This window comes from Bubalus kerabau, chromosome 20, assembly GCF_029407905.1.
Source record: "Bubalus kerabau isolate K-KA32 ecotype Philippines breed swamp buffalo chromosome 20, PCC_UOA_SB_1v2, whole genome shotgun sequence".
NCBI lineage: Eukaryota > Metazoa > Chordata > Mammalia > Artiodactyla > Bovidae > Bubalus > Bubalus kerabau.
Genome location: NC_073643.1, coordinates 58,997,345 through 59,024,316, shown reverse-complemented (window position 1 = coordinate 59,024,316; position 26,972 = coordinate 58,997,345). Strand labels below are relative to the sequence as shown.

The window sequence follows — 26,972 nt, the reverse complement described above, 5'->3', positions numbered from 1 at the left end:
CAGGCTGCCCGCAGGGCAGAGCCCCGTGCCTGCCTGTCCCCACAGCACGTGTGCTCTGCTGACTGCTGACGTGAACGGGACATTTGTTAGAATTGTATTCATGGTCCCAATGTTGCAGTAGTAAGTTCCTGTGTTCAATAGACGTCATTTGAATCCTAACAGATAGGACCATTTGTATCTCGTTGGCCAAATGAGACCACAGCTTACAAAACTGAGTAACATTTAGCCTTTTGTACCCACGGGTTCCACACTGGTGGATTCAGCCAACCACGAATCAGAAATACTCAAGGGACGCCCCTGGCCGTCCAGTGGTTGAGACTCCAAGCTTCCAGCGCAGGGCACCTGGTTTCAGTCTCTGGTTGGGGAACTAAGTTTCTACATTCTTGGTGGCCAAAAAAAAAAAAAAGGAAAAAAATGTTCCAGGAGTTTGAAAGTAATATGCTGCTGCTGCTGAGTCGCTTCAGTTGTGTCCGACTCTGTGCGACCCCATAGACGGCAGCCCACCAGGCTCCCCCGTCCCTGGGATTCTCCAGGCAAGAACACGGGAGTGGGCTGCTATTTCCTTCTCCAACGAAAGTAATATAGAGGGGACTTAAAAGTACACGGACAGACGTGTAGGTTACATGCACATTCAACGTAAAGGACAGCAGGGGATCTGGGGGGGCCCCAGAACCAATCCCCTGTAGCTACCGCGGGACAGCTAGCCCCCAGCCACTGCCCTCTGCCGGCCTTGCTCTCGCCAAGGTTTAGCTGTGTTAGCACATACTCCAGCACAGATGGACCCTGCCCACGTTTACCTGCAGTCTCTGCAGGGCAGCAGCTGCAGGGCACGCCGAAGGCTGGTCACAGCAAAGAGGCAGCGGGGCTGCGGCCGGCCTTGCTCACTGCCCTGCAGCCTCCTGAGAGGCCCCAGCTTAACCTCTCCACCCCACACCCGCCAGCCTCCTACTCGGGAACAAGAAAATAGGTGACTGAACGGGAGACACTACGTGTTGATGTGTCTAGAAAGCAGATGGTGACTCCCGATTCTGCACGTGTTTCCTAGAGTAGGTAGGAAGCCACAGGTCTAGAGCCAACCCCAGTGGGACTGCGGAGGCTGGTGTGACTACTTGGGGCCGGGCCCCCCGGGAACCTGTAGGTCTCGGCAGAGCAGAGGAGGGACCAGCGTTCTAGCAGCAGTCTCTGACCTAGACCAGCCCCCAGAGCTCAGTCTGTTGAACTTGAGAAGTCTGTCAGAAGTGTGATTAAAAAGAAGTGCTGAGAAGTTGACACGTGAGGCTTTCCAGATACAGAGGGCAATTTGCTGTCCTTTTCTTCCTTCAGATCATCCAGGTTTGACCAGCACAAGCCAGATTGAAAAATTCCAAGAAAAGGCGCAGATGGAGTTGCAGGACTACGTTCAGAAAACCTACTCGGAAGACACCTACCGGTGAGGCACGCGGGCAAGACGGGGGCGAGGCTGGACCTAGCCGCAGATATCAGTTACGTTGGCCTTCCACTTCTGGCAGCCCGGTAGAGCCTCCGTTCGATCACACTTTAATTCTTGCGTTTTCTCGGTGACAGTGGAGTGCGGAGGATCAGGAAGCCCAGGCCGTCCCAGTGTTGCTGGGTGACTGTGGGCGAGACCTGGGGTTGGGAGTCGTCCTCTTGTTTGGGGCTAACAGTGCGTGTGAGACGTGAGTTCTCACAGGGACCGCCCCCGAGTCCAGAAGAGTCAGCAGCTCTGCCCCTGGCTCCCCACGCACTGAGGAGACAGTGCTAGCTAGAGCGCTTGACACAAGAGCCCATTGACAAGAAACCAAATCCGACCCCGACAACACGCGACTGGGTTGTACAAAATAATGATCCACTCCTTGCGTAAATTGGTATTTTAAAAATTCCTTGGGCCCCAGGGACCTGTGCCCAGCCTGGCTGGCAGAGAGCCTGCTCCTGCTTTAGGCGCGCTGCCATGGCCAGACACAGCTTTTGCCAAAGCAAGATCCATTTTGTACTAGCATCTTTTTCACTTAATATTCAGCAAGTATGTATATATTCTTTAAGTCGTTTTCCGTGGCTGAGGAGATGCCGCAGCTTCTCCACCATTTCCCTCCTGATGAAAGTGCCCTGCAGTACAGCGTCCCAGCGCCCAACCCTCTGGGCGCTGCCGGTGGACTGGCCCGTCCAGGGAGCTGCAGGACAGGGCCGTGGTGTGCCTTCCTGGGGCTCCTTCAGAATAAACACCTTACTGCTTTCCTTTTCATCACAATGCTAAATGAACACTGGAAATTAGAGCAACACAGAAAAGGTTTTAATTGATAATATCACTTAAAATCCCAATACCCAGAGGTCAGCAGTTAGCATTTTGGTGACTGTCCTTCTGAGCCCTTTACTCACACACATGTCCAGACGTGATTCCTGCTGGTGCACACCCCGCTGTTAAGCTTCTCTTCAGCTGTGTGTCATGGAATTCTTATCAGTGAATATAGACTTTGATTCTCCTCCTCAACGTGTGTAGTGATTCGAAAGGTTAGTTTAACCTACCTTCATTAACAGGTTGCCAGGGTTTTTTTTTGGTGGGGTTGGGGAGAGTTGTTATAAACAAAGAAGGGAACATATTTGTACATCACCGTTGCACTCACGATAAAGTCCTACAAGAGCGACTATTGAAATGAGGAATGCACGAGTGGACACTGGCGGTTTGGTTCGGTCCGGAGGGCTGCAGACAGGCCCTGTGCGGGTGAAGCCTGAGTGCTGCGACCCCACCCCCTCTAACGACCCCCCTCTTACAGGTTGGCCCGCATTCTCGTCCGCCTGCCGGCACTCAGGCTGATGAGTTCCAGCATAACGGAAGAGCTGTTTTTTACTGGCCTCATTGGCAATGTTTCGATAGACAGCATCATCCCCTACATCCTCAAGATGGAGACAGCAGAGTATAACGGCCAGATCACCGGAGCCAGCCTATAGCGCACAGCCCGCCCTGCCGAGGAGCGCCGGGGCCGCTGAGACACAGACCGCAGAGTAGTGGTGGTGTGGTATGTGCAAATACTCCATATGTTAGCTGTTCCCACCTGGCTTCTCCATATCTGTTAGTCCCAGACAGTAGCCACTAAAAGACTCGTAGGATCCGCTCCTGCCGTAAGAGATGTTTTAATGCCTTTTGATGAAGCAACAGATTTTTAAACAATCTTTTAACTCACTTTGTATCCAGAAATTCTCAAAGGGCAAAAAACAAAAGCAAAGTTTTATAATGTCAGAGACTAGTATTAAAACTAAAAGAACCGAAGAGAACGGTATGTGTGTATATATTACGGTGTCCTTGGGATAGCTCCTCATGACCAGGGTAATGATGCTAGCACTTTGTGAGCACTTCCGGTCAGCGTGTAATGGTAGCAGCAGCTCGCCAGTGTGCAGGGCAGATGGAAACTGTCTGTTGCCGAAATGCTAATGGTTTCTGTGAAAATGCAGTAGGGTACGGGAGACAATCACTCGCTCAAGGGAGTCCTTCCTGACCGCGCACGCGCTGCTAGTCAGCCGAGCCCCAGGCGTGGAGGCGGCGGCGGTGCGGGGCACACGCGTGCTGCTCTGAACGCGAAGCTTCCTCGGCCCGAGCGGATGCTGACGGGTTCCCTGGTCTGTGATGGGCCTCCGCAGGCTCCTCTGTGACTGGTTCTCAGAACTGGATTCAACCACCAATTCCCGCGACAACCAAAAACATCGCTGCATCACTTCCGCCGCTCACGGCAGATGGAGTGGTCTGCCTAGCAAGTGCAAGGTGGGCCTTCTGAACACTTGTTGGGACCTCCCACCGCACGTCTTCGGGGGAGGGCCGGGAGGGCTGTCATCTCTGCGGTGCACACCCCGCGCCTGGCCAGGCAGCAGCCGACCGGTGGAGCCATGCGGCGCGCCTCTCAGCATCTCCAGGCCCAGCACCACCTTGGGCGGCAGGCTTCTCGATGCTCCTGGTGCGGCACACTGGGGTCTCCCGGGGCTGCATCCACAGATGACCCCTGGCGTGTTTTAGATGATGGATGAAAAGGCAGGCTGCCTGCTCCTTAAAAACAACCTTTAACCCCAAAGTCATCTTAATGACCATCGTTTTATTAAAACAATGCAGTTATTGGGAAGTTTACCTAGAGAAAAGTGCTCACAGATGCCCCTGGTTTCTACTGGGAAGCATAGCAAGGCTGCATGAGGTGTCCGCGCTGTGTTTGTGGCCCAGGTTAAGGAAGTACAGCGAGGCCAGGTTTGCAGCTCTTAAACCTTTGGATCAGATGGTCCCTCCTAGGCCCAGGGCAGATGAGCAGCAGGGTGGCGTGACGCCGGGAAGGGAAGGTGGTTGCCAGGCCACCACATGGGCTCGAGGCAGAACCAGATGGCGCCCCGTTGCCATTGGGAGCACTTAGTCATTGGTGGGAATTAAGTGGGAACACTGTCTCCAACTCAAAGATATTCCTGTTTGTATCTCATTATAGTTTACTGTTCATGCTTTGAAGCAAGTCTTAGAGAAAAGTGTAGTACCCATTGTAAAATGATGGAAAGGATTTAATATTGCCAGCTTACAATTTTGGTTTTCTAACTTCAGAGTGACTTAAGTTTCAAAAGTAAGATGGGACACTCGCCAAGAGGGTGACCAGGGTGGGTCTGTTTCATTTCTGCTTGGGAAGGGTTTTCGCAGAGGCACTCTGAAACATTTGTGCACATCTTACATAGTGAGGTGCACATCTGTCTGTCCTGATTTTGATGTAAGCATGTCTGAGGGGCCTGTAGCAGCTCCCTGGGAACACGTGTCATCCTGTGTCACATCTTTTAGGTCTGAGCTCTCAGTGATGGTTAGGTCAACACTGGCCTGCTCTCTGGGGCATCATCCTGTCTCTGTGAGGCCTTTACACTCAGGTGGCCTTAGGTATTAGGGCAGCTTAGCCAAGACCTGAGCCGAGGTGCTGTTGAGACAGGCTGGGAGTAGAAGGTGTGAGCGGCGGGGAGACCGTGAACACTGGGATAGGCACGTGCCCTGCGCCCGCAGGACGCCCTGGGACAGTCGCCGATTCTAACTGGGTCCTGCGCCCGAGTCCCCACGCTGCTGATGGCTGACTCCAGTGGAGCATTCTGGGCTCGGAACACTCCTCTTTCGTGTCCCAGATCGCCTTGGCCTTACTTTGAAGTGGTCTTTTCCTTAAAAATCAGCTCCACACAACCTGAATTCTCACCGCCCCTAATCATTTCAAACCTTTTGACAGCTGGCCCATCCCTCTCCTGTCAAATTGGTTAAGAAGAGCCCAAAGTCAAAAATTATCTAGAGAGACTGGAAGCCAATGCTTAGCCTCAACTTTCACAGGGCTCTTCACCCGTTAGTAGTTTGTGAGACTCGGATTCAGGGAAGAGAGCGCGCCCTCTGCATCTGAGTGACCATTCACACCTGCCTTCTGGTGGCCCCGCTGCAGAGCAGAGGGGACGAGGGCACCCGAGGGAGGCGAGGATGGACGCACGGTGTTGCTTCCTGAGGACGCGGGCTCTGCTCCAGGGGCGTCTCAAATAGCGGGGACAGTTACATGTTGAAATGTGTGGAGTTCATTACATGTAACATAACAAGGTGACATAGAGAAAGACCAAATTACTCAAGCAGGTATTTTCCAAGGTATTCCTGGAAAGTATTTTTAAGGAAGTGTGTGGGTTTTTTTGGGGGGGAGGGGGGGTCTACATTATTTATTTTCTAACCTCTCCCAGGAGCTGTGGTCAGGGTCCTTTTTGTCCGGATTTTTGGATCTGGTCTCATGTAGTCACCCTTGGGTGTTGTGTGATCGCCCTTGAGAGGCACTGGTCTCTAGCCCGTCAGTATTAAACGTGGCCTCTGGCAAGGGTTGTGTGGCAGAGCCGGGTGCTCGCGGGGCTCTCGCGGTGTCCAGTGCTTCTGTCCTGGCCTTTGGGGGAACGCCTAGCAGAGCACTCTTGCTTCCACCCTGCCCTCGGCCCTCACAGGCAGCCCTTGGCTGAGGACCCAAATCCCAGGGCCTGAGGACAGATGAGAGCTTAGGAGCATGCTGCCCGTTTGCCAGGGGGAGTGGCCTTATGTGCGCTGGGGCTACAGGTGACATCCTCTGATGTGCACGTCTTTACTCTGGAGGCTGCTGCCCTCCCAACCTGGGAAGGCCCGACAAGGCAGGGCAGCCACCCACATCCTCCAGGGTCCCACTTCCCTTCTCCACCGATTGTGCGACTCTTTGAAAATGTCTTAACTTTGATGTCAATTTGTAGCGTCAGCCTCTCCTCACAACAGAGTGGCCTGAGTCTTTTGTACACAGGGTCCCGGGCTTCCTCACCCGTGCCTCCTCCTAGCGGGCACTTCTGTGTGTCCAGCCCTGGGGTCCCTTCACTGGCGTTATGCGTGTACAGATTTATAGGCTTGTATGACTGACTGAATGTACATGTGTTTATACCCTCTCTGTATGTACAGTGTATATAGCATATGTGTACATAGATGTATATTCTGTATACAGACACGTAGCCACATAGCCAGACCGCTTACGTTTTACAGAGAATCGATGATAGAGTTGCTACAGTCATTGATGTGGGTGTTCCTTGGTCCCTCAGCAGGATGGATTTGCTGACATTTTCCTTGGGGTGAGCCTGGCTGGGAAAGGCCCTGCCCTCCACCAGGGCCAGGAAGCTGGAAGACATTAGTTTATCCCAATGTCCAAAACGAGGTGGGGATCTGTAACGTCTGTAACCTAGTTGTTACACATCTATTTACAGCCTAACTGGGAGGACCGTGGCATGAGTGGTGTTGGCCTCCCATGCACTCTGAGTCCAAGACTGAGAACAGTCTGCGCGGTGGGCCCTGACTCCCGGTGTGGTGGAAGCAGCCCACACGTGCTCTGGGGCTCTCTCTACCACAGCTACAAAACAAGTATTCTTGAAAAATAAGCATGAATGTTGAGCTAACTCCTATGGCATATAAATTACAGATCTTTTATTTCTCTAACTGTAGCATGTGGATAAAATTCACTGCCCTTATTCCTTTCTATAAATTATGATTCTAAAATTTTAAAATTTCAGATAAAACTTACATTCTAGTGCAGATATATACCTTAACACTACAGATGCCAAATTGTCCTTGTCCAGGTCTGTTCCGATGAACTCTCCCCATTAATCGAGCTTTAAGCTGAGACACCGCACTCGGGAGCCAGGGCCCAGCAGGAGTTGCTCATGCACCTGTAAGCAGGAGACCTGAATGGTGGGAAGGCCGAAAGTCGGCCTGCTGGAAGGATCACTGGATAAGTACGAAAACTCAGACACCACAGGTTACTTAAAAAAAAAAACACAAAGCTTATTGAAACGTTTGAAAATAGCGTGTTGAGACCACAGTCCTCGGTGCCTTTGTGAGACGGCGGGTGTGCAGCCTTCGGCTTCCCACGGCTTTGATGTGACAAAGCTCCTGCTACTTCAGTGGCCTCATCCCATTCCCACGTCCTTCCCTGTCGTGACAATCACTCTATAGAAGGGGGCTCTCCAGTCAAAATACAAGTGGAAGCTTAGCAGTCTCTAAAGGAATCTACAGAAGTTCTCCTTGGGGCTATGTACCTTAACTAGTCTAGGAATAAACTCTCAGTTTTAAGAGTATTTTAGGGGTGAGGAATGTCTGAGATATGCTAGGAAAAAAGGCTCAGCAGTATTTATCAATTGACAGACTGTGATAAAGCTTAACACTTGGATGACATTTGGAAATATATAAAAAGTGGCTTTTCTTTAGAAAAGTGTCATCAATTATTTTAACAACCAGAGCACTCACGGACTCAAATGCTGCTGCCACACACAACTCAAGAGCTCGAGTATTTTTCTATAGTCTCTGTTCTCCCAGTTATCTTGTGAACCAGTGTTCAACTAGTTTTATATCTGAAAGCTGCACAGTTTTCATAGTACAAACCATCGTTTTTACCTGTAGTTCAGAGCTCTCTGTTAAAATGTAGCTGCATTACCAACTCCTTTAAAAGAAGTGTGTTAAAGGAAAATTTGGGTGTAACTTTCTTGGGACCGTTTCTGTAACCTCTGCCCTTCACAATATAGAATATATTGTTTATGCCATCACATTTTAATTCCAGGTTTAAAATCTGTTGAAAGCTGTAGCTTGAAATCAGCTTTGTTTATGTGATGGCATTTAAAAAATAGCATGTTCTTTTTAAACTGAATTTTATATCTAATCAATGTCTTCAGTCTTGAAGAAGAATTTGCATTGTTGTGTTTGTATATAGAGTATTGCAGTGCATGAATTAGCTTTATGCATTTTATTAAATGCTGTTTCAATGTGGCATTATTGTTGTGGCTTAATACTACTACCTAAATGAGGTTTATACTATTAAAAGTGTATTAAAAACTCATAACGTACATCCTGCTCTTCATTTCTCCTCATAACGGTAATAACATCAGTAACCCTGAACCCCAAGTAGGTGGCAGGGAGGCACCTGGGTGCCAGAGCCGTGCAGCTCGCACCACACCGTGTTCAGTGGTCACTGGGCTGTAAGTACCTTTAAGGGAAGCACTGGCCAGACCGTCTCCTCTGCGTCTTCCAGAAGCCATGCAGACCTTTCTGGAGAACACAGCCTGTGCCGCCAGATGCACAGACAGACACGCAGAGCCAGGCTTCCTGGAAGGGTCTCTGCTATCCAGGGGGTAAAAAACAACCCCTCCTTGTGTCACCTGACGGCTCGTTTTACAGGTGAGGATGCTGAGGTCCAGTCAGACTGGTGGCAGAAACCACTGGCAGCTTTAAATGGCTTTGCCAAGTAGAAGTCAAAATGAAACTGAAATGGGTTACTTCAGTAGAACAAGGCCAAAAACCGTCTAGTGAACACTGCTTATGCAAATTAAAGTATATGCATTATAAGATCCTCATAGCAAGCTTCTCATCATTGCTTCCGATTTCTGCAAATTTTAAACCCATCTTTGTCCCTATTAAAGTAGGAAACAAGGACAGCACAGCGCCCCGGCAGTGCCAACGCAGCCTGACCTGCTGCCGACAAGACGGTCCAGAACAGCAGCGCCGTCCCGCGAGCGGCTGGACATCCTTCTCTAGAGAGGGGTCCGCACCTGCCTTGGTTCTGGGTGATGCTCCTCCTTAGCAACCTCATTAGGGCGCCCCTGTGGCCATGGAGGGAAGGGCTGTTTCCATGAGGCTGTCTCGCTGTGCTCTGCAGACAGTCTGGAAGGGCACCCACTTATCTGACAAGTCCAGCCGGCCAGACGGGAGGCCCTCAGCGGGTGCGGCATCAGAAACTGGGCGGGACTGAGACCCCCACGCGGGGAGGCGGCAGAACGGGGGACAGGCTTTTCCCTCCAGTACCGCGGTGGGGGAGGGCGCTGAGTTTCAGTGAAACCACCCCCGTAATAAGCCTGTAGCCATTCAGGAGCTGCCCATTCCTCCTCAGACCCGCAAGCCCACCTCCCTCCCAGCCCGCGCATTCAGACCACCACCCTGAATGCGGATTTGGTACAAAATCACAGTAAATCATCACCCGAGCAAATGGGAAGAGCGCCAAACTTGTATTACAATGAGATAAACCTGCGGCGTTTATACACATCTCACGGGGCGCGCTCGGGGTCAGCCCAGTCCTGTCCCCTGAGGCCTGAAAGCAACGCGACCCGGCGCCCTGTGAGGAAAGAAGTCCCAGCCAGAGCCCGTGGCGCCGCACCCCGTCCCGGAGCGCGCCGAGCCGGCCGCGCAGGAGGCTCTGCTCCGCTGGGGCCCCGCGGTCAGGGGCGTCAGTGCAGCGGGCTCGCCCCCGGCAGCCCTCCACACCGCGGCGGCCGCGGGACCCAGGCGCGTGTCTCCAGGCTGCGGCCTGGCCCCTTCCCGGCCCTGAAGCCCCGTCCCCGCCGAATGCCCAGCGGACGGGGTCACACGGCGCTGCTCAGCGGCGCGGCCTTCACGGGCGTGATGGCGCGGGGTGTTCACTGAGCAGCTTGGCTGCAGCCCAACCCCCCCTCGTAATGTGCTTTCACACACGTGTGTAAAGGGGGCCCTTTTATTGCAAAGCGGTCGTCAGTCTCCCGGGGCACAGCAGCGGGACTCTCGGGGCCTCAGTCCTGGGCGCCGGCTCGCAGGGCAGCCTGGAATTTGCCGGTCAGCTCCCTGGGCATCGGCACCTCGGCCGGGCAGGGCACCTGGCCCTCCACCTCGCAGATGCACTCCCGCAGGCAGTACTTCCGGGGCCCGAAGTGCGCCGGGTGGGAGAGCTGCTCGCGCTCCTGCCGCTCCCTCCGGAGGGTCTCCCTGCGGAGAGCAGAGTGCAGGAGGCGTGGGCGGCGCGTTGTGGGGAGCCCTGCCCTGCGCCCCACGTCCCGGGCAGCTGAGGAGGGCGCGGGGGAACAAGGGCAGCGGGCGGGACAAAGGGGCCTCGGTGCCCCATGCGCCGCCTCAGGACAGCTCTTCCGCCCATCCCTCGCTCCACTCTCGGAACAAATGGGACGCGGCACCGCAGGCCTGGGGCTGCTCCCCACTAGGGCCCACCTGAGAGGCCCCAGGAGGGACACGGTCGCATCCACCAGGGCAGGGGTCTCAGAGGCTTCTCAGCCCCCTGTGCACCCAGGAGGAAGGGCCTCTGGCCGCCCCCTCGACAGCCCTCCCGACCGCCTGTCTCCTCCGTCCACCCGACCTCTGGGCTAGGGATGCCTGCGCCCCTCCAAGGCCAGCCCAGCAACTCACTCGTTCTTCCCCAGGATCTTCTTGACGTGCTCCATGATCTCCTTGTTGCTCTTGGTCTCCACGTCCACGAGCACTTGCTCCCCAGAATCTGGAGCAGGAAGGGAAGGAAAGGGGGGAGAGGGCTGAGGGGGCGGCAGGACCCCGCTCAGTCTCCGCTGGTGCTGCACGGGGGTGTGCGTTCAGTGCAGATTTCTAGCAGTAAAGCAGGTGTTTACATAACCCACAATGCGGCCTTTTTCCGTTTCTGTAGTTGTGAACACAGATAAACCAGGTATGTACAAAAGCATTCATTCTGTTTTAATGGAAACAACCTCCACGTTCATGGATAGAAAGATTTTATATTGTTAGGATGGCGGTCCTAGCCGAATCGGTCTATGGATTCACTCAATCCCTCTCCAAATCCTAGCAGATGTTTTTGTAGAAACTGAAAAACTTAGCTTTAAATTCATGCAAAGGACCCAAAATAGCCAAAACAACTTTGACCAACCCGAAAATAGGAAAACATTTCACTTTCCAGTTTCCATTGAACTGCAGGCTACAGTGTGGGCTTGCCAGGTGGCGCAGTGCTGAAGAATTCTGCTGCCAACGCAGGAGACACAAGAGATGGGGGCTCGATTCCTAGGTCAGGAAGATCCCCTTGAACAGGAAATGGCAACCTGCTCCAGTATTCTTGCCTGGAAAATTCCATGGGCAGAGGAGCTCGGCAGGCTACACAGTCCCTAGGGTCCCAAAGAGTCGGACACGACTGAGTGTACACACACACCCACCATAGGTACATAATCAAGTCAGTGTGGTATGAGCCAAAGAACGGACTACAGAAATGGAACCAAACTGAGTCCAGAAATAAACATTAAATTTACGGTCAACTTCTTTTCAGCAAAGATGGCAAGACAACTCCATGAGAAAGAAGAACATCTGATAAAAGACCTGTTTTCCGACTAAAGAACTCTTACAAACAATCCAAAGGGAAAATGGGCTAAATACCTGAATAAACATTTAACAACAATAATGGATAATCAGCACATGAAAAGATACTCAGTATCATCAGTCATTAGAAAAATACAAAATAAAATCAGTGAGATATTAAAGTGGCTAATTTTTTTAAAAAACACAATACCAAGTGTTAGGATGCAGAGTAACACTCAAACCTTTTGTGAATTACTGGTAAAAATGCAAAAAAAAAATTACAGCCATGTCAGACAGGGAATTGGGACACACAAAAAAGATCGGAAAGAAGTAAAACTCTCTTTGTAGAAGGAATGATTGTGTATGTAGAAAATCGTAAGGAATTTAGCAAATAAAAACTACTAGAAATGTGAATTATCAGGGTTACAAGACACTAGACTCACATATCAAATCAGCAGTACTTCTATAAGGCTGTTTGATGCTTAACCAAAGAACAGGAAAATGAACCTTTAAAAACTACTGTAATATTTACAGAAAACATACTCAATACTATTAAAATGTCCATTATCCTCAGTGATCTATAATGTAATTCTGATCAAAATCCCAACAAGCTTTTCTTCCCCTAGAAACTGGTAAGCAAGCTTTACAGTTAATACAGAAATGCAGAGAACCTACAAGGGCCAGCTTTCATCTTGGGCGGAAAGAAAGGGCGGGAGGAGATGCACACTTACCTGATCTTAACACATCTTTTCAATCGACAAAAACCAATACAGTTTGCTGTTAGCATGAGGACAGACATAGATCAGTTAGAGAGGATGACGAGTTCAGAAACTCAAATAGCCAAAACAGTCTTAAAGAAAACCAGCTCAAGGAATCATGCTCTCTGACTTGAGACTACATCAGAAAGCTGCAATACTCCAAACTGCAAGATATTGGCACAAAAACAGACACAGATCAATGGAACACAAAAGGGACACCAGAAATAGAGCTGCACAAATCTACCACAAAGGAGGCAAGAATATACAATGGAGAAAAGACAATCCCTTCAGTAAGCGGGGCTAAGAAAACTGGAGCGCGACAGGTAAAAGAATCAGATCAGAGCGCTTTCTAACACTATCTACATAGATAAACCCAATATGCATCAAAGACCTAAGACCAGCTGCCACAAAATTCCTAAAAGAAGAAAAATATGAAATCTCAGCAATTTTTTTATTATCTCCTAAAACAAAGCAAAAATCAACAAATGGGGAACCTCCTTGGTGGTCCAGGGGCTTGCAAGTCAGAGGCTGTGGGTTTGATCCCTGGCTGAGGAACTACAACCCCTCCCACATGCGCGGAACAACTAAGCCCGTGTACCACAACTGCAGAGCCTGTGTCTGCAACTGGGCAGCCCACGTGCTGCAAAGAGCCCGCGTGCTGCAGCTAAGACCTGATGTAGCCAAATACAGAGGTCAAAGTGAAGTCGCTCAGTCGTGTCCGACTCTTTGCAACCCCATGGACTGTAGCCTATCAGGCTCCTCCATCCATGGGATTTTCCAGGCAAGAGTGCTGGAGTGGATTGCCATTTCCTTCTCCAGGGGATCTTCCCAACCCAGGAATCAAACCCAGGTCTCCCGCATTGCAGGCAGACCCTTTACCTTCTGAGCCACCAGGGAAGCCAAATTCATAAATACTTGTTTAAAAACTAAAAACACTTGAGTCTGAGCAAGATCCAGGAGTTGGTGATGGACAGGGAAGCCTGGCATGCAGCAGTCTGTGGGGTTGCAAAGAGTCGGACACGCCTGAGCAACTGAACTGAACAAATGGGACCCAGTTAAACTTAAAAGCTTCGGACACAGCAAACCAGAAAACAAAAAGACAACCTATGAAGTGGGGGGAAATAATGGTAAATGATACAATAAGGGGTTAACATTCAAAATATATAAACAGCTCACACAACTCAGTATCAAAAATAAAAGCTGACAAAAAACGGGCAGAAGAACTGACATCTTTCCCAAAGGAAATGCAAATGACCCACAGGCACAGAGAAAGATTCCAAGATAATCTCCAGAGAAATGCAAATCAGAATCACGATTAAGCTATCATCAGAATGGCTATCATCAGAAACCACACGCGCAGGGGTCGGCAAGGATGGGCGAAATGGGGCCACTGTACCACGCTGCTGTTCCCTCGCTAAACTGTCTGACTCTTTGAGACCCCATGGACTACAGCCCGCCAGGCTCCTCTGTCCACATGCTGATGGGCATGTAAACTGGTGCAGCTACTGTGGAAAACCTTTGAGAGAAGGTTCTCAAAAAACTAAACACAGAACTACCACATGACCCAGCAATTCTACTCTTCGGTATATATCTGAGAACACAAAAGAAAACATATTTTAGAAAGATTCAAAGTGAAGTCGCTCAGTTGTGTCCGACTCTTTGCAGCCCCATGGACTGTAGCCCACTAGGCTCCTCTGTCCATGGGATTCTCCAGGCAAGAATACTGGAGTGGGTTGCCATTTCCTCCTCCAGGGGATCTTCCCGACCCAGGGATCAAACCCAGGTCTCCTGCATTGCAGGCAAATGCTTTACCCTCTAAGCTCTTCTAGAAAGATACATGTACCCCAATATTTGGAGCAGCATTATTTAATACAATTGTCAAGATATGGAAGCATAAATCAACAGATGAATGGGTTCAGATGTGCTACACGCGCGCACACACACACTGGGATATTAGCCATAAAAATTTTTTTTTGCCATTTGCAGCAACATGGATGGAAGAGACAACTCTACATCTGGTGATGTATGGACAAGACCAGATGGGCAAATACAGAAATCAGACTGGTTATATTCTTTGCAGCCAAAGATGGAGAAGCTCTATACAGTCAGCAAAAACAAGACCGGGAGCTGACTGTGGCTCAGATCATGAACTCCTTATTGCAAAATTCAGACTTAAATTGAAGACAGTAGGGAAAAGCCACTAGACCATTTGGGTATAAACTAAGCCCTTATGATTTCCCTTATGATCATAGGCTGCAGGTGATGAAAAGACTCAAGGGGTGAGATCTGGTGGAACTATGAATGGAGGCTCGTAACACTGCACAAGGCGGCACGGATCAAACACATCCCCGAGAAAAAGAAATGTGGAAGGCAAAGTGGTGTCTGAGGAGACCTTACGAACAGCTGAAAAGAGAGAAGCCAAAGGAGAAAGGCAACGACACACCCAACTGAATGCAGAGTTCCAAAAAATACCAAGGGGAGATAAGAAAGCCTTTTTAAGGGAAAATGCAAAGAAATAGACAAAAACAATAGAAAGGAAAAGACCAGAGATCTCCAAAAAAATTGAAGATAGCAAGTCAACGTTATGTGCAAAGATGGGCACGATAAAGGAGAGAAACTGTGAGGACCTAACAGAAGCAGAAGAGATTAAGAAGAGGTGGCAAGAATACACAGAAGAACAGTACAAAAAAGGTCTTAATGACCCAGATAACCACGATGGCGTGATCACTCACCCAGAGTCAGACGTCCCGGACTGTGAAGTCAAGCGGGCCTTAGGGAGCATCGAGCAAAGCTGGTGGAGGTGAAGGAATTCTAACTGAGCTGTTCACAACGACGACGCGGCTACAGTGCTGCATCTAACACGCCAGCAAATCTGTGAAACTCAGCAGCGGCCACAAGACTGGAAAATATCAGTTTTCATTCCAATACCAAAAAAGGACAAAGCTAAAGAATGTTCAAACTACCGTACAATCGCACTCATTTCACACGCTAGCAAGGTAATGCTCAAAATCATTCAAGCTAGGGTTCAACAGTACGTGAACCAAGAACTTCAAGCTGTGAACCAAGATGTACAAGCTAGATTTAGAAAAGGAAGAGGAAGCAGAGACCAAATGGCCAACATAGGCTGGATCATACAGAAAGCAAGAGAATTAAAAAAACAAACAAACCATCTACTTCTGCTTCATTGACTAGGCTAAAGCCTTTGAATGTGTGGATCACAAACTGGAAAATTCTGAAAGAGATGGGAATACCAGACCCCTTTACCTGCCTCCTGAGAAACCTGTATGCAGGATAAGAAGCAGCAGTTAGAACTGGACATGGAATGGACCGGTTCAGAATTGGGAAAGGAGTACATCTAGGCTGTATATTGTCACCCTTTCTTATTTAACTTATATGAAGGGTATATCATGTGAAATCCTGGGCTGGATGAATCACAAGCTGGAATTAAGATTTATTAATTAAGCCAGGAGAAATAACAATGTCAGATATGCAGATGACACCACTCTAATGGCAGAAAGCAAAGAGGAACTAAAGAGCCTCTTGATAAAGGTGAAAGAGGAGAGTGAAAAAGCTGGCTTAAAACTCAACATTCAGGCAGCCATCTCTGACTCGGCATCATGGCCGCCCTCAGACCCCTCGTGAAGCCTAAGATCGTCAAAAAGAGGACCAAGAAGTTCATCTGGCATCAGTCAGACCAATATGTCAAAATCAAGGGAACTGGCGGAAGCCCAGAGGCATTGACAACAGGGTGCGCAGAAGATTCAAGGACCAGATCTTGATGCCCAACATCGGTTATGGGAGCAACAAGAAAACCAAGCACATGCTGCCCAGCGGCTTCCGGAAGTTCCTGGTCCACAACGTCAAGGAGCTTGAGGTGCTGCTGATGTGCAACAAGTAATAAAACAGCCCAAACTTCTACAACTCACTCTCCACCTGACAGTGGGCCTGGGCCACCTTCCACGGTGGCCCACAGACCTCACTGCAGCAGTGTTAGGACCGCGACGGGAGGCGCCCAGTGCACTGAGCCAACTCCCTGTGAGCAGGCATTTGGTGGCTGCCAGCGTGCTGTGGAGAACCACCTTTCGCCTAAAACTCTTGGAACGTATGTTTAGGAGTCAAGTCCACGGAGTCAGTTCACAGAGTGAATTCCACACTTTGAAATGTGCCTAGGGCTTCCCTGGTGGCTCGGTGGCAAAGAATCCACCTGCATATGCAGGAGACACGGGTTCATTCCCTGGTGTGGGAAGAGTCCCCATGCCGCAGAGCAAGTAAGCCCGGGAGCCACAACCCCCGAGCCTGCATTCTGGAGCCCAGGAACTGGGAGTACCCTACACTCTGTGCTCCACAACATGGAAGACACACGCCACAACTAGAGAAAAGCTCGTGAAGCAACGAAGACCCAGGACAGCCACAAATAAATCAAGAAATAAAAACATGAAATGTCAAAAAAAAAAAAAAAAAAACCACACAACATTCAGAAAACTAGGATCATGGCATCCAGTCTCATCACTTTATGGCAAACAAATGGGAAAAAAATATAAAGTGACAAATTTTATTTTCTTGGGCTCCAAAATCACTGTGGATGATGACTGCAGCCCTGAAATTAAAAGACGCTTGCTCCTTGGAAGGAAAGCTATGACACACCTAGACAGCATACTAAAAAGCAGAGACATTACTTTGCCAAAAAAGGTCCATCTAGTCAAAGCTATGGTTTTTCCAGTAGTCATGTATGGACATGAGAGTTGGACCATAAAGAAGACTGAGCACTGAAGAACGGATGATTTCAAACTGTAGTGTTGGAGAAGACTCTTGAGAGTCCCTTGGACTGCAAGGAGATCAAACCAGTTAATCCTAAAGGAAATCAGTCCTGAATATTCATTGGAAGGACTGATGCTGAAGTTAAAGCTCCAATACTTTGGCCACCTGATGCGAAGAACTGACTCACAGGAAAAGACCCTGATGCTGGGAGAGATTGAGGGCAGGAGGAGAAGGGGACGACAGAGGATGAGATGGTTGGATGGCATCACTGACTCAACAGACATAAGTCTGAGCAAACTCTGGGAGACGGTGAAGGACAGGGAAGTCTGGCATGCTGCAGTCCATGGGGTCACAAAAAAATGGACACAACTTAGCGAATGAACAACAATGCAAGTGAAATAAGCCAGAGAAAGACAAATACTGCACGTTATCACTTATTTGTGGCATCTAAAAAGTACAACAGACTATTAAGTATAACAAAAAAGAAGACTCATAGATACAGAGAACAAACCAGTGCTTAGCAGCAGGGCCCAGGACAGACAGAGGGGCGGTAAGGGGTAGGGCGCATGAGATACGAAGCATCAGACGAAAATAACGTACAGAGATGCACAGCATGGGGAGCACAGGCAGCACTGTGTCATGACTGCACACAACCTCTACAACTGTGATTCGCTATTTTGTACACCTGTGACTTATACTATGTACACCAACTATACTTCAGTTTTATTTGGTTTTGGCCTTGTGCCTTGCAAGATCTTAGTTCCCCAGACAGCGACTGAACCCACGCCTTTGGCAGAGACGGTGTGGAGCCCTAATCGCTGGACAGTCAGGGAACGCTCCCATGTAACCATCTTAAAGTGTGATCTGGCGGGTGTTAGCACTCTCGCTATGTTGTGCAACATCACGGCTACTGAGGTTCCAGCACATTCTGTGACCCCAAACAGACCCCCCGTACCGGTGAAGCTGGGCCTTCCTCCTCCCCACAGCGCCCCAGCCCCAGACAAGCACTTCCTGTCCTGTGGCTTTGCTCGTGTGCCGCACACACGCCTTCCACGTCTGCCTTCCTTCTGCTGGCGTGTTTACAAGGTTCACCCATGCTGAAGCCATGCCGGTACTTCAGTCCTTTTCGTGACCGACCAAATGATATCCCACTGAATGAATATATGCATTTTGTTTATCCAGTCACAGTCAATTTTTTTTGGCAGAGACGTCCAAGAAATTTCATACGAGAAGTGACTATCTTTCAACAAATGGTGCTACAACAGCTGAATATCCCAAATCTAAAAAAACCAAAAACAAACCTCAACCTTTATCTCACTTAACACACAAATAACTAGATCACAGACCTAAATGTAAAATCAGAGACTCTCCCAATTTTAAAGGAGACATAGGAGAAAAATCTTTATGCCTTTGAGGAAGACAGACTTCTTGGCCAGGACACAGAAAGTACTAGACAAAAGAAAACAGCTGAGAAGCTGAAATTCATCAAAATGAAAACTTCTGTTCTTCAAAAGACACCATTAAGAAAATGAAAAGCCCACCACAGACAGGAAATAGTCACAATACATCTATCTGACAAAGGAACTGAATGCAAATATATGAGCACCTCAACAAGAAAAGATCCAAGTAGACTCTTCAGAAAAGAAAGAAATGAATGGCCAATACACGCATGGAAAGACACTCACACGAAATGCAAACCAAGATGCCAAGGAGACACTCCCCCGCGCGAATGGCTAACACTGGAAACACTCACGTGGCAGGAGGAGGGGCTCCCACAGATGGCCCCTCTTCGTCCGCCAGAACCCGTGAATGACGCCTGATGTGGCCAAGGCGCCTCTGCAGATGCAGTCAAACTCAAGGACCCAGAAATGGGGAGTCTCCCGGGCAACCTGGCGCCTCCACTTTCCACGGTCCTTAGAGCTGGAGAGCTTCCCAAGCGGTGGTCAGAGGCACGCAGGACGGGGAGGCAGCCGGCCACCAAGGCGGCGCCCAAGGACGGAGGGAGGCCCGGAGCCAAGGGTGGCGCGGCCTCGACAAGCTGGCTGCAGCCGGGGAACGCTTCAGCCCAGGGCCTCCAGGAGTGGAGGCTCTGCTGACAGCCTGAGTTTACGCCCTGCTGGACTTGAGACCTACAAAACTCTCAGGTAAGGACTCTGTGTGGCTTTAAGGCCCCAAGATCAGGGTGACAGGAAATGCAGACGAGTAACGGGAGCGTCTGGGCTGAGGCCGGGGGGCCAGTAGGACCCTCACCCTGCGTGCTGCAGGCTGAACGGCAAGGTCACCTTGGAAGCCTGTCTGGTGGCTTCTAAGGATGCTGTGTGTCTACTCTGTGGACAAGCCCAGCCCGAGCCTGTGCCCAGGAGCACTGAGCACCTAGGTCCACAGCCCCCTCGAGCGAGGACACCCCCAGCCCGGCAGCACCACCAAGCCCAGAGCCCCTGGCCTCTGTCCAGGACCTGCTGCTCCTGCAGAGCTGCCTGCGGGCCGGCCCCCCGGTTCCCAGCACCGCACCTCCGTCTGGGGCAACTCCTGTCCAGGCCTCCTTCCGGGAATGTCAGCCCTGCCCTCCATAAATCTCACACCTGTAACTGTCTGGACACCTGTTAAAAACCCAAATGTTCATCACACTGCTCAGCAGTAAAAATGAGTGAGCTACGGATACGCACAACGTGAGTGACTCTCAACACCACGAGCGAAAACCAGACACAGAAGAATATACTGTGAGACTAGAGATTAAGTCCTGAAACAAACAAAATGACGTAGTCTTGGACGTCCCTGGTGGTGCAGAGGGTGAGAATCCGCCTGCCAGGGCCAGGGACACGGTTCACTCCCTGGTCTGGGAAGAGCCCACAGCTTACTCAGAGCAACTAAGCCCGGGCCCCGCAACGAGAAGCCCCGCTCACCTCAACTCGAGAAAAGCCAGTGCAAAGCAGTGAAGCCTCAGCGCGGCCAAAAATGAATAAACAAATAATTAGCCTAGGGTGAAAGAACTGCCGGCAGCCCGAATTCCCTGGCGGTCGGTGCTTAGGATGCAGCGCTGTCCCTGCTGAGGGCCAGGGTTCGACCCCTGGTCGGGGAACTGAATCCCACAGGCCACGCAGTTCAGCCACATACACACACGAAAGGAAGAACCGCTCACAGTGATCGCCTCTGCTGGGAGTGGGAGCTGACGGGAAAGCAGTCCTGGGGGACTCCCTGGAGTAGGAGAGATGTTCTGTCTTCACTGGGGAAGGGTGACACGGGCCCTGCAGATCTATCCGAGCTCATCCCTCTGTGCACAAAAGACCTGTGCATTATGGGTAAATTATCCCACAATAAAGTCAGTTTTTTAAAACACCACCACAAACACGGAATTGGCAAACCACCGCCATGCTCCTAGGTTCCACCTTGCTCTATTTTTCTTTTTTCCCCACTGCACTCATCTTCTAACAAACCATGTCATTGAGTTTCCTGTTCATTCTGTCTCCTCCTGCTGGAATATCATCTCTACACGACTAGATGTCTTTGACCTTATGGCTCCCTGATACCCCAAGCACCCAGAAGAGTCCATGGGTCCTAGCAGGAGCCTGATACATATTTGTTGAATGAAGAACATCATCGATTTGTTTCCTGATGCATTTCCCAATCTACACTGCGTTTGACTCTTGTAACCGTGTAAGGCAGATATTTTGCCCTCCCCTAGAAATACGGAAGTAGGAACAATACTTGATCAGAATGACTGAGGAGAGAGCCAGGCTAAAACGTTGGCTCTGACTTCCAGGGACTGAGCCCAAATGAAGGGAATCTGCACAATTTGTGCCTCAAGAGGACAGGAGCGCATCGTGCAAGGGTGTATGATCCAGAAAGGGGACACACACACACGCAGTTCAAGAAAACGTGGCCAGTGCTGAGGGACGCACCCTGGGAGACCCAGCTAAGGTGCAGGGAGGCTTCCTGGGGGAGCTGGTACCCAAGCTGATTCTCAAAGGATTTATTTTTTTAATTTAGCCAAGAAAAGTAGAAAGGAGATTTCCAGCAGAGGGCCTGAAATGAGCAAAGGCATTAAAGCACAGTGCAGCAAGGCAATGTGCAGAGACTGGCCCACACGATGTGGGCCTGTAGGAGACGTGGGACGACGGGAGTGAGTCTGGCGGGGGTGGGGGGGTGCGGGCAGAGAGATCTTGGTGGCCGCTGGGCACCAGGTGCAGAAGCCAAAGCGACAGGACCAACAGGTTCACAGCGCTCCCCTCTCAGGCCCCAGTGACGGCCGCACAGGAGGAGCACGGGGGACGGCAGGCCTGGGCCACAGCCAAGTGCCGTGTGCTCACTGCGGAGCCCTAACCCGTGGCCACAGAGGTGGAGCCCAGAACCAAGATCATGTCCGGAACTGACTGAGCCCCACTGTAACCATTCCCCAAAGCACCCCGGGTCAGCACCAAGCAGGCTTCTTGACCCCGAGTTAGGCGAAAATGCCTGCTCCAGTCTCACCCTTGAGGGCCCTAACCAGTCACCTAGCACCGCCCTTCCAGCAGGAACTTTGTCTTCAGATGATAGAAACTGGCTGCTGACCCCCGGAAGCGGGGGCTCCCCCTGGTCTGCCAGGCGCTGGCCCGCTGGGTTTGCAGTGTCTTCATTATCTCTGCTCTTTGCTCTTAATAAACTCACTCCCTTCTGAAATGCTCTGTGTCTGGAAATTCTTTTCCAACCCGCGCCAGACAGCCAGGACACTCACCCAGATAGAACCGCAGGAAAGGGGTCGGCGTCATGTTCTTAAACAGCATGATCTGCACCCAGGGGTTCTTGTACTGGATCTGAGGTATGTTGAAAAACACGAATTTCCTGCAACACAAGAAATTAAACCCATGAGAGTTTCTAACCTAAACTTTATGCACCTGTGTATTCTTCTAAAGAGAAATTCAGAACTCTCATCAGATTCTGAGAGGACTCAGCCCCCCAAAAAGGTGGAGTGAGGAAAAGCAGGTCACAGGAGCCTATTAACATGCTGTCTGAATGTTGGGATCCCTGATTTGTCATTTAAGGAAAAGAAATCTATATCCTTACCTCACATTGCACATTAACCTAAAACTCACCAAAGCAGAAGTATAAATACAAAAATGAAATGTCCTTGGTCTTGCTTGGTGAGACAGTCACACAGTGTACTCATTTGAGAAGCTGTGCATCCCCAGGTGAGCACTTGATGTTTTTATCATCGTCATGAAAGTTGCTCTGTCGTGTTAGACTCTTTGCGAACCCATGGACTATACAGCCCATGGAATTCTCCAGGCCAGAATACTGGAGGGGGTAGCCTTTCCCTTCTCCAGCGGATCTGCCTGACCCAGGAATCGAACCAGGGTCTCCTGCATTTCAGGTGGATTCTTTACCAACTGAACTATCAAGGAAGTCCTTATGTTTTTACACCAATATTTAAAAATAAAAGGAACCATAAGAACAATCATGGGGAATACTCTTACAATCTGCTGCTGCTGCTAACTCGCTTTAGTCATGTTCGACTCTGTGCGACCCCATAGACGGCAGCCCACCAGGCTCCCCTGTCCCTGGGATTCTCCAGGCAAGAACACTGGAGTGGGTTGCCATTTCCTTCTCCAATGCATGAAAGTAAAAAGTGAAAGTGAAGTCGCTCAGTCGTGTCCGACTCCTAGAGACTCCATGGACTGCAGCCTACCAGGCTCCTCCACCCATGGGATTTTCTAGGCAAGAGTACTGGAGTGGGGTGCCATTGCCTTCTCCAATCTAGGAGTGGATAAATCACTGAACTCAGAAGGTTTAAAACACAGACCAATTTGATTAATTAAAACCTTTGCAGGATTTCCCTGGTGGTCTGCCATCACAGCCTTTTTGTGGTGAAGGAGCTTGCGTAACTCAAGCTACGCCATTCAGGGCCACCCAAAACAGACGGGTCATAGTGAAGAGTTCTGACAAAACATGGTCCACTGGAGGAAGGAATGGTAAACCACTCCAGTGTTCTTGTCGCAAGAAGCCTATGAATAGTGTGAAAAGGCAAATAACACCAGAAGATGAGCCCCCCAGATCGGAAGGTGTCCATCATGCTACTGGTGAAGAGCGGAGGACAGTTACTAATAGCTCCAGAAGGAAGGAAGCCTCTGGCCAAAGTGGAAACGATGCTCAGTTGTGGATGTGTCTGGTGATGAAAATAAAGTCTGATGCTGTAAAGAACAATACTGCATAGGAACCGGGAGAGTTAGGTCCCCGAATCAAGGTAATTTGGAAGTGGTCAGACAGGAGGTGTTAAGAGTGAACATCGACATCTTAGGAATCAGTGAACTAACACGGACAGGAATGGGTGAATTTAATTCAGATGACCATTATATCTACTACTGTGGGAAACGATCCCTTAGAAGAAATGGAGTAGCTCTCACAGTCAACAAGAGTCTGAAATGCAGTACTTGGGTGCAATCTCAAAAAGGATAGAATGATCTCAGTTTGGTTTCAAGGCAAACCATTCAACATCACAGCAATCCAAGTCTATGCCCCAACCACTGATGCCAAAGAAGCCGAAGTTGACCTGTTCTATAAAAACCTACAAGACCTTCTAGAACTAACACCAAAAAGAGATGCCCTTTTCATCAGAGGGGATTGGAATGTAGAACTAGGAAGTCCAGAGATACCTGGAGTAACAGGCAAGTTTGGCCTTGGAGTACAGAATGAAGCAGGGTAAAGACTAAAAGTTCTGTCAAGAGAACACACTGGTCATAGTAAACATTCTTTTCCAATAACACAAGAAATGACTCTACACATGGCCCTCACCAAATGGTCACAGAAATCAGACTGATTATATTCTTTGCAGCCAAAGATGGAGAAGCTTATACAGTTAGCAAAAACAAGACCAGGAGCTGACTGTGCCTCAGATCATGAACTCCTTATTGCCAAATTCAGGCTTAAACTGAAGAAAGTAGGAGAAACCACTAGACCATTCAGGTATGACCTAAATCAAATCCCCTATGATTATATGGTGAAGGTGATGAATAGATTCAAGGAATTAGATCTGGTAGACAGAGTGCCTGAAGAACTATGGATGGAGGTTTGTAACACTGTACAGGAGGCAGTGACCAAAACCATCCCAAAGAAAAAGAAATGCAAGAAAGCAAAGTGGTTGTCAAGGAGGCTTTACAAAGAGATGAGGAAAGAAGAGAGGAGAAAGGGAAAGATACACCCAACTGAATGCAGAGCTCCAGAGAATAGCAAGGAGAGATAAGAAGGCCTCCTTCAAAGAACAGAAGATAACAACAGAATGGGAAAGACTAGAGATCTTTTCAAGAATACTGGAGATATTAAGGGAACACTTCATGCAAGGATGGGCACAATAGAGGACAGAAATGGTAAAGACTAACAGAGGCAGAAGAGATTAAGAAGAGGTGGCAAGAATACACAGAACTACACACAAAAAAGTATTAATGACCCAGATAACCACTATAGTATGATCACCCACCTAGAACCAGCCATCCTGGAATTCGAAGTACAGGGGGCCTTAGGAAGCATTACCACAGACAAAGCTGGTGGAGCCAGCTGAGCTGTTACAAACCCTGAAAGATGACATGGTTAAAGTGCTGCACTCAATATGTCAGCAAATTTGGAAAACTCAGAAGTAGCCATAGGATGGGAAAAGGTCAGTTTTCATTCCAATCCCAAAGAAGGACAATGCAAAAGAATGTTCAAAGCACCACACAATCACACTCATTTCACACACTAGCAAGGCAATGGCTCAACTTCCTTCAAGCAAGGCTTCAGCAGCACGCGAACAGAATTCCAGATGCATAAGCTGGGCTGAGAAAAGGCAGAGGAACCAAAGATTAAATTGCCAACGTCCGTCGGATCACAGGAAAAGGAAGGGAATTTCAGAAAACCATCTATTTCTACTTCACTGATTACATTACAGCCTTTAACTGAGTGTACCACAACAAACTGTGGGAAACTCTTAAAAGAGATGGGAATACCAGACCTCCTTATCTGTCTGAGAAACCTGTATGCGGATCAAGAAGCAGCAGTTAGAATCGGATATTGAACAACTGACTGGTTTCAAATTGGGAAAGGAGTATGACGAGGCTGTATACTCTCATCCTGCTTATTTAACTTATACACAGCGCATATCATGCGAAATGCCAGGCTGGATGAATCACAAGCTGGAATCAAGACTGCGGGGAGAAACACCAACAACCGGGAAGAATTAAAGAGCCTCTTGATGAGGGTGAAAAGAGAGTTAAAAAGCTGGCTTAAAACTCAACATTCAAAAAACTAAGATTGTGGCATCTGGTCACATCACTCCACGACAAATAGAAGGGGGAAAAAGTGGAAGTATTTAAAGGTTTTATTTTCGGGCTCCAAAACCACTGCAGATGGTGACTGCCGCCATGAAATTAAAAGACACCTTGGAAGGAAAGCTATGACAAACCTAGACAGTGTATTGAAAAGCAGAGGTATCACTTTGCTAACAAAAGTTTATATAGTCAAAACTATGGTTTTTCCAGTAATCCTGTACAAATATGAGAGCTGGACCATAAAGAAGGCTGAGTGCCAAGAAACTGATGGTTTTGAATTGTGGTGCTGGAGGAGACTCTTGCGAGTCCCTTGGACAGCAAGGAGATCAAACCACTCAATCCTAAAAGAAATCAACCCTGAATATTCACTGGAGAGACTGATGCTGAAGCTCCAATTCTTTGGCCACCTGATACAAAGAGCTGACTCACTGGAAAAGACCGTGATGCTGGGTAAGATTGAGGGCATGAGGAGAAGGGGAGGGCAGAGGGTGAGACAGTTCGACAGCATCACTGACTCAATGGACAGGAAGAGGAGCAAACTCCAGGAAACAGTGGAGGACAGGGGAGCCTGGAGTGCTGCAGTTCACGGGGTCACAAAGAGTCAGACACGACTTAGCAAAGGAACAACTGGTGGTGGGGGTTGAGAGTCCACCTGCCAGTGCAGGGGATACAGGTTCAATGCCTGGTTGAGGAACTAAGAACCCACAGGCCACGGGGCATTTAAGCCCACGTGCCCCAGTTATTTAGCCTGGGAGCTGCAACTACTGAAGCCTTCACGCTCTAGAGCCCATGTTCTGCAATGAGAGAAGGCCCTGCTTGCTGCAACCAGAGGAAGCTGGCTTGTAGCAATGAAGAGCGGCGTGCCACGATGAGGACTCAGGGCAGCCATAGGTAAACAGATAAATAAATACAACCCTTTGAAAGGCAAAACTTACCAAAAGCAAAATCAACATCTGCCAAGCACAAAACACAAAACAAAAGGTTAATTCCCTTACATAGAATTCTGCACACGAGTAACAAATCTATAACCCAGTACTAGAGGCAAAGGCCACCAACAGGCAGAAACCCACATGGTCTATCAGAGGAAGGATCCCCAGTGTCTTCCCAACAATTATACAGTAAAATCATCCTTTTTCATCTTAGATTGCTTAAAAGGTGAAAGTGTTAATCACTCAGTCATGTCAGACTCTTTGCAACCCCATGGATTACAGCACTCCAGGCTCCTCTGGTCCATGGAATTCTCCAGGCAAGAATACTGGAATGGGTAGCCGTTCCCTTCTCGTTATAAGCAATTAATTTATAAAAGTGAGGGGGGCTTCCCTGGTGGCTCAGACAGTAAAGAATCTGCCTGCAATGCAGGAGACTGGGGTTTGATTCCTGGGTTGGAAAGATCCCTTGAAGAAAGGAATGGCGACCCACTCGAGTATTCTTGCCTGGAGAATTCCATGAACAGAGGAGCCTGGTGGGCTACAGTTCATGAGGTCGCAAAGAGGCGGCCATGACTGAGCAACTAACATTTTCACACTTACAGAAGTGAGGAAACCTTTCCTTATGTATATTCATTGGTTCCACTTCCTTGGGGGTCATTTTGGAACTAGCACA

The 26,972-nt window shown here is 49.3% G+C and overlaps 2 protein-coding genes and 1 pseudogene across 7 annotated transcripts in view; 2 read left to right on the top strand and 1 right to left on the bottom strand.

The window, feature by feature from the left end:
- Window positions 1-8,354, top strand: part of NR2C2 (nuclear receptor subfamily 2 group C member 2) — a 110,358-nt gene extending 102,004 nt beyond the window's left edge. For 4 of the 5 annotated variants that reach the window (XM_055557759.1, XM_055557755.1, XM_055557760.1 and 1 more), the window contains 2 exons: window positions 1,324-1,429; window positions 2,769-8,354. In XM_055557759.1, coding sequence (XP_055413734.1) covers window positions 1,324-1,429; window positions 2,769-2,943 — 281 coding nt within the window. In that variant the 3' untranslated portion in view covers window positions 2,944-8,354. The remainder of the gene's footprint in view (window positions 1-1,323; window positions 1,430-2,768) is intronic. The other variant, XR_008706104.1, reaches the window with a different exon arrangement.
- Window positions 8,355-9,979: 1,625 nt separating this feature from the next.
- Window positions 9,980-26,972, bottom strand: part of MRPS25 (mitochondrial ribosomal protein S25) — a 48,752-nt gene continuing 31,759 nt past the window's right edge. The window contains exons 2-4 of one of the 2 annotated variants that reach the window (XM_055557761.1): window positions 21,809-21,915; window positions 10,676-10,763; window positions 9,980-10,243 (exon numbers count right to left, since the gene is read on the bottom strand). In XM_055557761.1, the coding sequence (XP_055413736.1) occupies window positions 10,051-10,243; window positions 10,676-10,763; window positions 21,809-21,915 (388 nt within the window). In that variant the 3' untranslated portion in view covers window positions 9,980-10,050. The remainder of the gene's footprint in view (window positions 10,244-10,675; window positions 10,764-21,808; window positions 21,916-26,972) is intronic. The other variant, XM_055557762.1, reaches the window with a different exon arrangement.
- LOC129635105 (60S ribosomal protein L32-like) lies at window positions 15,831-16,270 on the top strand (annotated as a pseudogene).